Source organism: Jaculus jaculus, chromosome 9 (genome assembly GCF_020740685.1).
Source record: "Jaculus jaculus isolate mJacJac1 chromosome 9, mJacJac1.mat.Y.cur, whole genome shotgun sequence".
Classification (NCBI taxonomy): domain Eukaryota; kingdom Metazoa; phylum Chordata; class Mammalia; order Rodentia; family Dipodidae; genus Jaculus; species Jaculus jaculus.
The window spans coordinates 7,358,723-7,372,638 of NC_059110.1; the positions used below are offsets into that span (position 1 = coordinate 7,358,723).

The 13,916-nt window shown below is 47.0% G+C and overlaps 1 protein-coding gene and 1 non-coding gene across 2 annotated transcripts in view; both read right to left on the reverse strand.

Moving 5' to 3' along the window:
• Nucleotides 1–13,916, reverse strand: part of Igf2r (insulin like growth factor 2 receptor) — a 114,845-nt gene that overhangs the window by 50,454 nt on the left and 50,475 nt on the right. Inside the window, exons 11-19 of the mRNA XM_045158581.1 lie at nucleotides 11,701–11,865; nucleotides 9,271–9,411; nucleotides 7,545–7,688; nucleotides 5,946–6,083; nucleotides 5,258–5,405; nucleotides 4,233–4,410; nucleotides 3,007–3,122; nucleotides 2,210–2,378; nucleotides 712–891 (exon numbers count right to left, since the gene is read on the reverse strand). Coding sequence (XP_045014516.1) covers nucleotides 712–891; nucleotides 2,210–2,378; nucleotides 3,007–3,122; nucleotides 4,233–4,410; nucleotides 5,258–5,405; nucleotides 5,946–6,083; nucleotides 7,545–7,688; nucleotides 9,271–9,411; nucleotides 11,701–11,865 — 1,379 coding nt within the window. The remainder of the gene's footprint in view (nucleotides 1–711; nucleotides 892–2,209; nucleotides 2,379–3,006; nucleotides 3,123–4,232; nucleotides 4,411–5,257; nucleotides 5,406–5,945; nucleotides 6,084–7,544; nucleotides 7,689–9,270; nucleotides 9,412–11,700; nucleotides 11,866–13,916) is intronic.
• Nucleotides 3,855–3,989, reverse strand: LOC123463843. Its single transcript, XR_006639215.1, has one exon. It is a non-coding gene; the product is annotated as a small nucleolar RNA SNORA67 (small nucleolar RNA).

Below are 13,916 nucleotides of genomic sequence, written 5' to 3' on the forward strand. Positions count from 1 at the left end.
AGATCACACCAGCAGTAAAGCTCAGCTTGAACCCAAACTGCTACTTTAAAAAAATACTCCACACCCAGAGTTGAATGCAAGCAGCCAGAAAGACAAGACCACTCACACCAACTAGAATTCGGCAAAAATGACCTGTGCCTCTGTCAGGAGTGGGAGCAAGACTGAGAAGATAGGAAAGGGCACAAGGAGGGCCTTTCAGGTGCGGTAGATGGTCTGCTTACTAATGTGGGTTCTAAAACGCACACGTAAACTTGTGAAAGTGGCTGTGACTTACGTTTTGTACATGTAATTCAAAGGGGAATCTCCCTGCAAATGCCACACTCCCATTCTGTGAGTACTGCCCCATCACAGGTGGTGGTACCCCACGCGTTAGCAGATAGGCACTGCACACTGCTCTAGAGCTTTCACACGCACACCCACCAGAGCTCTCTACCTACAGGCCCTACCCTCAATCTCAGCAGCCCTAAAAGCAAAAGAGCAAAGGCTGGAGAGATGGCTTCGGCAGTAAAAGTGCTTGTCACAAAAGCATGCGGACCTTTGTTCATTCCCAGAAACCCACATGCCTGTAATCCCAGGACTGGGAAGGAAGAGAAAGGCAGCCTTCGGGCTCATTGCCTAGACAGTCTAGCTTAGTTGGTGAGCGCCTGTATATGCTAATCCCACAGCACTGTTCTGCAGCCCGTTCTCCCCACCCTTTGGGGCAGGACTTACCTGGTTCCCCCTACCACAGACCAGATGGATCCTGGTGCTATAGGTGGTCAGCCGGCCGTCACTGGTGGTACAGGCTGAGCCATTCACGTATTCTAACAGGAGACTGCCACTCTCCTCCACCACTGGGCCCGTCTTTGCTACTCCCAAGTTACTGATGGCCACGACCTCAGCCAAAGAACCCTGCAGCAAAGTGGAACATACAAATATGAAGCTGAAACACCTGGCAGAAAGCAGGCTTCATCCTTGAGACAGTCAATTCCCTTCTCACAGTAGTTATACCCTATGACAGCATCATCAATAACAAGAATTACTGAATACTGAACTGCTCCTACAACTATGCAATATCCCATGCAGCTTAGTCTTTGGTCCTAAAAAACAGCTCATGTAACTCACCAGAAACCTTTCTACTAACAGCTGCCAGAGTTGGGACTCAGACCCACCCAACTGGTCCCAGAGCTGAAGCTTCCTGCACTGCCCACCTCAACCCTCCCCGCACTCTCCACTAGGCAGACTTCACCTTATTCTGCCCCATCTAGACCAGGCCTGCCCGAGAGTGACTAAGAAAGCCCCTACATATAGGTTTGGGAGCTACAAACGATAGTGAGTAGACCAGTTCACAAACAGAAACCCTGAATCAAGAACACTGTCTTGGGCTGGAGAGATGGCTTAGCGGTTAAGACACTTGCCTACAAAGCCAAAGGATCCCAGTTCAATTCTCCAGGACCCACACATAAGACAGATGCACAAGGGGGCGCATGCATCTGCAGTTCCTTTGCAGTGGCTGGAGGCCCTGGTGCACCCATTCTCTCTCTCCCTCTCTCTCTCTCTCCCTCTCTCTTTCTCTCAAATAAATAAATAAAGTATATATATATATATAAAGACCACTGGCTGTACTTTGAAGTTGCTACTCCAACAGAGACAACAAACCCACACAGGCACAACCCAGAGTGCTTCTATGTCTCCTGAGCCACGGCTGCCATGTCAGGGAAGCACGTCCCGACAAGCATGTTTACAGGTGCCAAGTCCAGAGTACCGGCACAGCACCACAAGGAAATGGGCCATGGTTCTGGCAGGCACCACAGTCAGCCTGATGAAGTGTAGTTCAGCCTCAGAGAGACTGTAAAGGCTGGGGGTCCAGGAGCCCCAACAACTCTCCGTAACTGATGTTTCCCCTAAGTAATCTAGTAAAGCTTTAGGGAGTGAAGACTGTCCTACAGATATCTGCCAAATCATTCAGACACTTGAATACAGGCCAGACACAACTATATTGGACCAACAGTGACTAATCCCACAGCATTTTCCTCACATTTCAAGTCTGAATGAGGACTTGGTACACACAACTGTGCAGAAGGCAGGTGAATTAACATAGTGACCCTGCTTTTCTCAGAGGCTTCTCCTGTGCGGCCAGGTCTGCTTTGATGGGGAAATCCCAAACCACCTTCTTGACCCACTAAGCCACACGAAGAGTAAGGCCCCGCCAGAGGGAGACAAGACACACCTGGTCGTTTCTATATTTCATCTGGCAAGCTGACGCGTATCGATCACAGCCTGGCACAGGGTTCAAAGGCCGGCACACATTTATGTAATACTTCCTCCATGTGACGTGTTCTCGGGAGTTGTCCATGGCGTACCAGTTTCCTCCACGACCACCTTCAGACTTCACTAGACTACAATCAAAGCAGAAAGGATGCTTTCTAGACACCCAACCACCTGTTATGGGCAATTTATGTCTAAATGCTTAAAACCAGTAAAGACATGTCAGCACACCTTTAACCCCAGCATTCAGGAGGTGGAGGCAGAGGATGGCCGTGAGTTCACGGCCAGCCTGGAACTACACAGTGAATTCCAGGTCGGCCTGGGCTAGAGTATATGTATTAAAAAAAAAAAAAAAAACCTACCAAAGGAGACATACCACCTAGCATGCTGCAGAAGTTGGCTCTTCAGCTGAGGTCGCATCACATCAAGATCACGTCTGACCTTGATAAAGCTTCACACACACTGGACCCTTCAATGTTCTCCCACCTCAAGCTGTGTTTGTGTTGTTGTTTTATATATGTATATTATTTTTACTTATGTATTTGTGTTTTAAATAATGAAGCCACCACTGCAGCTCTGCTGTCGTCAGCTGCTGCTGCCCGTCACAAATGACCGGAGCAGACCTATGCTCCCTTCTTCTTCCCTCTCCCCACGCTGGTCCTGCCAGCCCTGGGCATACACTGCCCTTTTCCTCCTCAGCTGGGTCACGTGCTCTCCAACCACGCAGATGAAGGGCCAGGGCCAGCAGGCTCTGCTCACCTGGTTAGGTCATACTGCTCCATCGTGGAGGGGTCAGTCACCACGCACTCCAGGGGCTCCTCCGGGCAGGCATAACTGGTGTACCACCGGAAGTTGTAGGTAGAGTTGTCCTCTTCCTGATCCCATGACAAGAAACAGGGAAGGGTGGGGCTTTAGTCTGCATCTGTAGTACCCTCAAGGTCCCATGAGATGAAGCCTTGTTTCCTAGCTTAACACTATAAGGAGTTGAGAAAAGCTTCAAACCAGGTGTAGTGGCATCATGCCTTTAATCCCAGAGGTAGGAGGATCACTGTGAGTTCAAGGCCAGCCTGAGACTACATAGTAAATTCCAGGTCAACGTGGACTAGAGTGAAACTTTACTTCAAAACATCTTTTTAAAAATTGGAAAAAATAAAATAAAAGATAAGAGCTTCAAACAGTGGCGTGCAGGTGGGAGGTCTCTAGGTCACTGGAGATGTGTCTAAAAGACCCCTTCCTGGCCATAATGTCAGCAGTTTTGCTCCACTATGCTCTGTCCATGACATGTCACAACACCAGAAAAAGCGGGCCACCAATCAATCAGACTGAAACCCCAAAACTGTGAGGCAAAATAAACCTTGTAAAAGTTAATTGCCTCGTGTATATATGTTACAATAATAGAAATGTAAACAGGTGGGGAAAAAAGGAACATTATGTGAAGACAAGATTTAAAAAAAAAAAACAAAAAAAACAAGACAATGTAAACAAAATGATGTATATTTCCTTCTACTGCACAAACAGAAAATGGCCTGCTCAAAAACTATGGGAATTCGGCCTCAGTAACTAGAAATTGAGGACAATTTCTGAACCTTTTATGTCTTTTTTTCCAAGTATGTAGGCAGCCAAAGGAAGGCAAAAGATAAAGACAGCCCATGCTCTGCGAAGACCTCAGGCATGCCTGGTTTTCTTCCACGCTGGTTCATAAAAGGGTATTGGCTAACCCCTGGAGAGGGATCACCTGGGATGCTTTTGTATAGTTTGTTCCTGAAACCAACAGGGCTGGGGACTACACTGAGGGGTACAGCGCTTTGAATGAACAGCTTGACAAGTGAGTAAATACCGCCCTAGGCACCCTAGAAAATGTAAAAGGTATAATTACAATGATGATTTGGCCAGAAACCCAAACTAATAATAGTTCTGCTTCTAAATAGCGGTGGACAAGTGGCTCCAGTAGCCCCAGGAAATACTGCCCAGGAGACAATTCGTACCTGATATTCCGGGACACCCACTCCAGCATCTCGGTCGCACAGGAAGGTGATCAGTGTGGCTCTCTGTGTATGCTTCTCATTATTATAGGGTGTGCCATCCCTGTAGTTCAACTGGATCATCCCATCGTAATAGGAAAGCTTAGCATTACTCAGCCCCAAATTCCAAGACTTTTTCTCACTGAAAGAAACACACATCAGTCAGGAAAGCATCAACCAGCAGAAGCTCTCAATGATGGGTAGTACGGTCGACTTGACTGGATCTAGAATGACCTAGGAGACAAACACCTGGGCATGTCTGTGAGGGAGTTTCTAGATTAAATTACCTAAGATTCCTCCTCATCATGGATTCATGGACTATGGTCTTGGACTGAATACAAGGAGAAAGGGAACTGAGTATTCATGACAATGGATGCAATGTGACCTGTCCCCTCAAGCTCCTGTCACACCTCCCTCACCATGAGCATACGAGAGGACCGTACCCTCAAACTGTGAACCAAAGTCAACCCTTCTTTCCTTAGGTTGCTTTGGTCAGATATTTTTGGTACAGCAGTGAGTAAGGTAATCAATAAATACACTGTAAAGGCTACACATCAATAAGACCAATGGAGAAGAAGACACAGCCAGGACCCAGGGCTGCTACAGTTCACAGATCTCCCGTGGAAAGGGGACGAAAGCTTCCCCCTCCCCAAAGTTTTCACTCAGCACTGCAGGCTCACAGTACAGTTCACTGCTTAGAACTAGCACTGCACAGAAAAGAGAAGCTCATGCATCATATCTAAGAAGAGAGAAGCTCAAGCACCAGACATGGGGCACTACAGAAGCTCAGTCTTCTTCCCTGGGGATGGGGTTTACACCTTTTCTGGAAGTTAAGCGCCTGAAATCCTGCCGATTTTTTGGCTAGGTCTTCTCAGTGTTTATACGCTAGTCATAACACAATATTATTAAGGGGAAACATATCTATTCCTGAATGAACTATTCATTAACAGAAAATACCAAAGAATAAACCAGAATGAGAAATCACTTGCCTTTTTGACACCTGGCAGGCTCCAGAGCCTGGCTGACAGGAATCCACGGACACAGTGCCACAAACATTTATATAGAAGTCATATTGCTCTGTCTGAACTTTATAGGCACCATTTTTCTTTGTGAGGGGTGACAAATTAAAAGAAAACCCTAAGAATAAAAGACAGAAGTGAGGCCAGTCAGAACACAGCCAAGAGGGTGATCTTGCCCCAGGTTCCAAGGATGGCACGTTGGCAGGAAGCAGGGGAAGAGGCAGAAAAGACATTCTGTCTCTCGGGCTCCCAACCCCACAAAGAGCAGAGGCTCCCCCTTGGGGACAGAGTCCTCACCACCGAGCCCTCTCACTGCACGAGCCCATAGCCCTACTTGAAGTCCACAATTACAGGCCTCATAAGCCACGGCTACGTTCAAGCAAGATGAGCACAGTCATGATATAAAGCCCCAAGGGTGTTTCTAGCCTGAGACTCTCGAAATCATCCGCTGGCATTTCAGTAAATCCCAATCACTCACGAACTGAAGACAGCATCCACCATATAGCTCAGGCACCAAACGCAAAATGCTTGACATTTTGGACAAATAGTATTGACAGAATTTTGAAGTAGGTCACCACAAATGCACAGAAAGGTTTATAAAAGGCCTTCGGTGGCTCCAAGTCACACTGGACAATAGAGATGCTGCTGAGACACCCACCTGCCTGGGCGTCAAAGACCGTGCAGTTCTCTCCTTCTGTCTTCGACAGCACGCAGGCAGCAGCTGTGTGCCACTCGAACTCGTAGAAGCAGCCATTGTCCTCAGATGTTCTCAGCACTGGAGCGCTTTCTAGATCACCTGTCAGTGGGTAGGGGAAAGAAATCAATCACCCATCTGTTGATTCTAAAAGTCTTCTTTTATATTTCCATATATTAAAAACAGGCTGGAGAGGAGTAAGAGAAGCAAGGTCAGAGAGAAGTACTACAAATGCTATGGGTTCTCTACTCATGGGAGGTGTGGCAGCTAGAGGTTAAGTCCCAGACAGAAAGCAGAGCCATGGCTGTCACAGGCAGGAGAAGGAAGCAATGAAGAACTGTTGTTTAATAGGAACCCAAAGTTCCAGGCATGGCTGCAAAACAACATAAATATATTTGATGTCACTGAAATATACTGAAAATGGTTAAGATGGTAATCTTTCTGACACATATGTTACCACAACTTTAAGAAAATGACAATGGTGGGCTGAAGAGATGGCTTAGCATTTAAGGTGCATGCCTGCGAAGCCTAAGGACCCAGGTTTGATTCTCTAGGTTCCATGTAAGCCAGATGCACATGGTGGCACATGCGTCTGGAGTTTGTTTGCAGTGGCTGGAAGCCCTGGCATGCCCATTCTCATTCTTTCTCTTTCCTTCTCTAATTGTAAAAAAATAAATAAAAGTAAAATCTTTTTTAAAAAATGACAATGCTAAATTTCTGGTCTCTCTTCTAAAGTAGAATCTCACCCTAGCTTAGGCTGACTTGGCACTCACTTGTAGCCCCAGGATGGCCTCAAACTCACAGTGATCCTCCTATCTCTGCCTCCCGAGTCCTGGGATTAAAGGCGTGCGTCAACAGCCTGGGTGGTATGCACCACTTTCTACCCCAGTTAAAAAAAAAAGGAAAAAAGTCCTAGCCTTTGACCTTCTCCATACTGGGAATCCAAACAAAGGAGACATTTCAAGGAGTGGTGGAAAGAGGATGTTCAGCATCCAGGTTCCCAGCACTGGACACACGCTGCAAATCCACCAACCGGGAAAGTGCTTAACAATAAAGACCATGCCGTGTCAACAAGGAAATCCATAACATTATAAATAGAACTACACAACACAGCAACTCAGAAAACACAGACTAAGAAGCATTAACATACACGACGTGCGTACATCTTGACTCAGTAACAACAGCCTGTACGCATGAGTAAAGGAGAAAAGCAAACACCGCTGAGACGGCGAGGCCATGAGCAGCGTGTGCAAACCACTTACAGTTCCCCTATGGGGAGAGGTCAGCAGCCCACATCACTGACCCGGGTATTAGTCCCAAAGAACAGGATGCCATGTGGAGGCTCATTAATAGTTTGGAAAGCTACAACACAACTTCCCGTTGATACCATATGGCTTCTCCATTTCTGGGCAGGAATCCCACTGACCCATCTCCCATGGCCAGAGACTAGAGACAGAGGCACACACTGTCACCCCTACTGTCCATCTAGCTGCAGACAAAGCAAATGTGGGTGCACCTCTAGCGAAGGCTACCAGGATACCCTTTTTCTTCTGTAATGTTTACCTGGCTTGCACACAAGTGTGATGTTTGTTGTTATTTTCTTGTTACCACCACAATCATCACCATCTGAGTAAGAGAGCTGAATGTGTCCTTTCTCTTTGATAGGAGAAGAGAGAAATTTTCCCAGGTTTTTCCTTCCAGTCTTATCTGGAAAAAAGAAGGGAAAAGTTAATCAAACAGACAGAGGCACCAAAACTCAGTCAAATGCCAGCAGTGCACCATGGCCCACAAAAGCAGCAATAACAGCCACATTAAGGACCCTAAGGCTAATTCCTGGCTTAGCAGGAAAGTGTCACATAGGGTAACTCAGTGTTCCCCTAAGGCACAAGGACAGGCTAGCCATTACCTGCAACAAACACTAGCCCCATTTCCTGGGCCTTGGCTGTACCGATACATGCATGGGCCTTCAGGGAGCACAGCCAAGGGTTATAATTCATTCATGATAAAGCAGCAATTTTCTTAGCCTGTCCAACAACCCAGGTGGGTGACCATGGAATTCCTGATTCAGTTGCTTTTTACTACAATTTATTGTAACTCCATACCTGAGTTCATATTCAGACATGGACACACTATCCCTACTTTAAAAAACATGGGCTGGCTATGTATGCTGGATAATTCCTGACATCCAGCCAAGCCTCACACCTTCTCACCAGTACTTGTGAAGGATCCCTTATTCACTGCCTGGAATCTTCAAGGTCCATGTTTCTGTCAAACACTATGTGACAGCCTTAGGACCAAAGCAAGGATAGCAAGAACTACAGAACACAGTGCTCAGCCGACTCCAACAGTGATTCTCCTTTCTAAGCTTGTGACTAGGTTGAGGCAGTAAGGTTTCTAGAAATTCAAAATTAGTTTTATACATTATTCTAAGGGTTACACAATGAAAAAAAGCAGGGAGGGAGGCAGTCAAGCAATTTCCACCATATTCTTTCCGCTCATAGTTAACATTGTCATAGCTTTGGCCCACCTCAAGTTTCAGAGTACACCCAGCACTTACTGACTTTGGAGTTGTTAAAAATTATTTCTGGAGCCGGGCATAGTGGTGCATGCCTTTAATCTCAGCACTCAAGAGGCAGAGGTAGGAAGATCGCCATGAGTTTGAGGCCACCCTGAGACTATATAGTGAATTCCAGGTCAGCCTAATCTAGACTGAGACCCTACCTTGAAAAAGCAAAAAAAAAAAAAAAAAAAAAAAAAAAATATATATATATATATATATTTATTTATTTATTTATGGGCTGGAGAGATGTCTTAGTGGTTAAGGTATTTGCCTGCCTGGGGACCTAAGTTTGATTTCCCAGTACTCATGTAAGCCAGATGCACAAGGTGGTACATGTGTCTAGAGTTTGTTTACAGTGGCTAGAGGCCCTGGTGTACCTATTCTCTCTATCTGCCTTTTTCTTCCTCTCTCACACAGATCAATGAAATACTTAAAAAAAAATTATTTCCAAGCCCTGGCACAGTAGCTCACATATCTCAGTATGTGGGAGGTTAAGGCTGAAGGATTACCAGGAGTTCAAGGCAGCCTGGCCTATAGTAAAATCCTGTCTCAAAACAAACAAACAAAAAAAAAAACTTACTGTTTTCTTATCCTTCATTTTTACACCCAAAAGGGGACAGCTTACATGAACCACAGGAAGTCATTCTAAGTGACTTCACACAAGAAACTGTAGGGTGCGACTGCTCGTACGCAAAGGATCCCTCAGCAACTCCCTCAGACACGGCTTACCCACAGCGCACACAGCAGCATCTTCGGGGCAGCTCCTGGCCTTGCCCTGCTGCAGCACTCGGTGACAGACGTTGATGAAGAAATACTTCTTTTCTGTTTCTGCCTGGCTACCATCCACAGCTTCCCAATTCTGCTCCAATTCTGCAACCAAAGCAAAAGTTTCTTTAGCCAAAGGCAGTAGATTGTCTCCCTGTGGGTCACAGTATAAACAATGACTAAGTCAAGGTCAAGAGCACTTGAAATCCTTGGCAGCCCTGTTTCTAGACTCTGGGAAAATTGAAGGCACAGAAAGTCAGGAAGTCTCCACTTTCTCACTGAGTGTGTCAGGGACCAGCCAAATCCCAAAACACTTTCCATCTTGAGCCTGGCAGAATGGCATAGATAGCCTGTTAAGGCCCATGCTGCTGAGAAACGTGCAGCATCTTACACATGTGAAGACTGGGGGACAGGGCAGCGGGATGCAGGTGGCCACTGAATCCAAAGGCAGAGATGAGTAAGCAGCCACTGACAGGAGCAGGCAGTGCTGAATGTGGGGACACCAGGCAAAGGAAGGAGCCCCACCAGAAATCCACCTACCATCCGTCAACCGGCTCTGGAGGGAGACTGACTGGGGTGAAGTGGGATAGAAGATTTGAACTCACACATTCTTTTCTGAAATGCTACTATGGCAAACCGGGGACAGGGTTTAGAAGGAACAGTCCATAGCTCCACTGGCCATAACACACTGTTCTATGGAGAACTCACGTGGACAGCCTGCACACGCATACCACAAGTCTATGGGCCAAGTTCTCCCCTACACATTGAGCATTTGGCTGGGGTAACCTGGATTTGAGGCAGAAGGGGAGGATTTAAACTCTCACACCTCAGGTTCCTTTGGGCTATCTAGGCACAAAAGCTACAAAAATCATCCCCATTCCTCAAGAGCCAGGCTGCAGCATGGAGTCTACCTCTGTGGAGTGGAGAAGTCTATCTCTGTAGCTCTCCAAATCCCAGGTTGTAATTTATACACACTGATACTTAAAATAGAAAATGCTGAGCTGGGGGTGTAGCTCAGAGGACAGCGAGATGGAAAAGAAGAAGAGGGAAGGAGAAAAGGAGGGAAGAAGCAGCACAGACTCCTGACGACAGGGACTCACACTCACATCTCCTCTAAGTAACCACGGTCTCAGGGCTTTATATAGCTCGGTTGGTAGGGTGCTTAACTAGCAGGCAGAAAGCCCTAGGTTCAATTCCTAGCACCACATTACACAGGACGTGGAGTGCACACCTGTAATCCAAGCACATACGAGGTGGAGAGAGGACTATCAGATATTCAAGGTCATCCTCAGCTACACAGAAAGTTCAAAGCTCTACTACGACCTACAGGTTATGCTCAAGCCAGCATTGCTGAGTGTGACAGCTCAAGCCCTGAACTGGACTCTGATCTCAGGATTCGAGCTCTTTCAGCTTTGCTGAAAACCAGTCTCTTCATTAACACACACCTGGGATTCAAGCACAGCCTGCAGGATGCTCACTGCTAACCCGCCAAAGAAAGTCACTAACAGTTTACAGTTGGAGAGCTACTTCCTGTGTTCAAGGAAGGCTCTGGAACCTGCCACAAGAAATATTCCTCTACACTGTACTTTTCAATCCAGATGGGCCTTAGAAGACAATGCAGCAGTCCCACTGCAGCTGGGAATGACGCACTTCTGGGCAGTCATTCTTCGCCTTAGGAAGGACCCACTTTGCAGACACCATGGCTCTGGCACAAGCAGGCTGCTAAAAACCAGAACCCCTTCCCATCCTCACAAGGTCAAGTATTCCAGGCAGCACTCCACCTAGTCTGTTTTCTGTAAGATGCAGAGCCCTGTGAAGGCAGAGGGCTGCCATATAGGACACAGCTGTATCCTTTTGGTGCCCGCCAAATAACAAATGCTCGGCTAGTCTCCAAATTTGAAGCCCCTCACAGCAATACTGACACAATGCTTCAACAACCAAATTCAATCTCCCCAGAACTTGGGGTTAGGGGAGGCTGACCCCATTTCAGATTGGAAAGGGCAGAAGACTTCATGAAGTGATACTCACCAGCCTCTCCACTCCTCACACTAAATGCAATTACTGTCCCTGATGGCTTCCAGAGAAACTGAGTTGTTTTGAAAAAACAAGCTTCTAAACACAAAGCACAAGTCCTGGCACACCACAGGACCCCAGCAATTCTCACTAAACTCTGGGAAGATAAGTCAAGATAACACATGTAGAAAACAAAAAATGTGGGTCTCAAATTAAGGTATTTCACCTCCCAATTCAATGCACCTTCAGTTTGCACCATTACTGGAAAAGGGACCCTTCCCCAGTTGACAATTTTAAAAAGGAGTATTTCCTCAAACCTTTGGAACTATAGCAACTGTCTATAACATGAGCGCTAAAGACCCCAGGCTAGGGGACTAGTACCTGAGTGACGAGCCAGTACGGATAGGTCATAGCGTTTCTTCCCATCTCGGGCACCACAGAGGAGGCCTTCCTTCTCACTGACACAGGCGTATGCAGTGTCCCACGTGAAAAAGTAGGCACAGTCTACCTCCCCGGTGAACACAGGCTCTCCTTTCCCGTCATTACCTGTGAAAGAACAACACAGAAATCTGTGACATGCCTCAAACCCAGGAACCTCTGAGGAACAAGGCAGACATAAATCGTGAACAGCCATGGCCATTCAGTTAGCTGTTCACCTCAAGATTTTAGAGACCCTGAGCTGGAGAGATGGCTTAGCAGTCAAGGCGTTTGCCTGCAAAGTCAAAGGACCCCAGTTCGATTCTCCAGGACCCATGTGAGCCAGATGCACAAGGGGGTGCATGCATCTGGAGTTCGTTTGCAATGGCTGGAGGCCCTGGTGTGAGCACGCTCTCTCTCTCAACTACAGAAATAAAAAAAATTTTTTTTTTTTTTTGATTTTTGAGGTAGGGTCTCACTCTAGGCCAGGCTGACCTGGAATTAACTATGTAGTCTCAGGGTGGCCTTGAACTCACTGTGATCCTCTTACCTCTGCCTCCCAAGTGCTGGGATTAAAGGCGTGTGCCACCACGCCCGGCTATAAAATATTTTTAAAAAAGAAAAAGATTATAGAGACCTTAAGATCTGAGATTAGACCAACTTCCAGTAAAGCTACAGACAGCTCACCCATTACCCTGGCTGGCAGGCAGTGTCTCAGCATAGTGGTGCCACATGGGCTTCACAGTAAGCTGTTCAAAATGCATCCATGAAGAGGCGAAGTGAGAACTAAGGAGGGTGTGGGGGCCCAGAGCGGGCCTCTGCTTTTCCAGGCTGTCACGTTACACAGAGCTTTCCAACGTCACTGGTAGGAGCTGAGGTCCACAGAAAGTAGATGAGCGACACATACTCCCGGGATCCGTACCCATCGTGGAAGCAAAAGAACAGAGATGCCACGTAGTATGCCAGGACTGCACACCATTCCGCAAGGTTAAGGGCATACCACCATACGCTGCCAGCCCCTGGGCTGGCGACCTGTCAGGACCCGTGTCTGCGTTGTCCCACCAGTCAACACCCCTCCGTCCTCTGCCACAGCCCTTCCTGGTCCAGTCCCCGGAAGAGCACAGCTCAGCCCTGCACGGCACTTATCTAGGCTCTAGGATCAGGCAAAGCTCTGCCTCTCCCTGTTGGAAATCCTATCCCCCTGCCCTTCCCAGTTGGTGGGCCATGAGCACAAAGCTCCCCTTCTTTCCACCCTTGGCGGATCAGAATCCCAGCTGGCTGTGCTTCCCACGTGTCTGCCAACCTCCTTGAGGTGTGGCATCCTGAGCAGTTTTACACTATGAGGAAAATGCAAATAAGGTTTGTAGCAAGAGTAAATGAATTTTCAGTGTAATTTCTACTAAATCTTGAATTCTGAAGTCGTTATGAGCATAACACCAGCAGCACCAACTGCTAACCTACCCCAAGTGCACACCACACCAGGCGCTAAGCAAAACATCCTGGCAATCCCAAGGCCAGCTTGCACTGAGACAGGCTGTGCATTGTCCTATGACATAGGGACAATTTAAGCCTCACTGTGTAGATGCAGGGTAACTATGTAACTTACCTACAGATTCCTGGCAGGAAAAAAAGAAGCCAGACTCAAACCCAGAAATAATCATGAGGCAAAATTTTAACCACCCTACTATGGATTTTGTTTTTTGTTTTTCCTATTCCCATGTCTTTTTTTTTTTTTTTCTTTTTTGGGGGGTGGGGAGCTTTCTGTTTGGTAAACTGGATTGGCTTTGTATGCATTAAGTAGTTAACAGCACTCTTTTAAACAGATGGTGCAATTCCTCCCTTCCTTTCCTGAGCAGGGTCAATCACACAAGGAAGGGATGCTACTTCTAGCAGGGGCTCCTCAGGCCCTCCGTGTGACTGGCTTGGACACAATGACTCGCCACTTCTCTATCTGTACAGAGATCACCCACGCTGAATCCAGTGCTGGATGCACTGGTGAAACCCACTGGCTATTTTAAAAAGCCTTATGTGGGCTGGAGAGATGGCTTAGTGGTTAAGGTGTTTGCCTATGAAGCCTAAGGATCCAGGTTCAATTCCCCACATAAGCCACTGTAGTGGCTAGAGGGCCTGCTATACCCATTCTCTCTCTGTCTCTCAAATAAATAAATGTTAAAAAAATA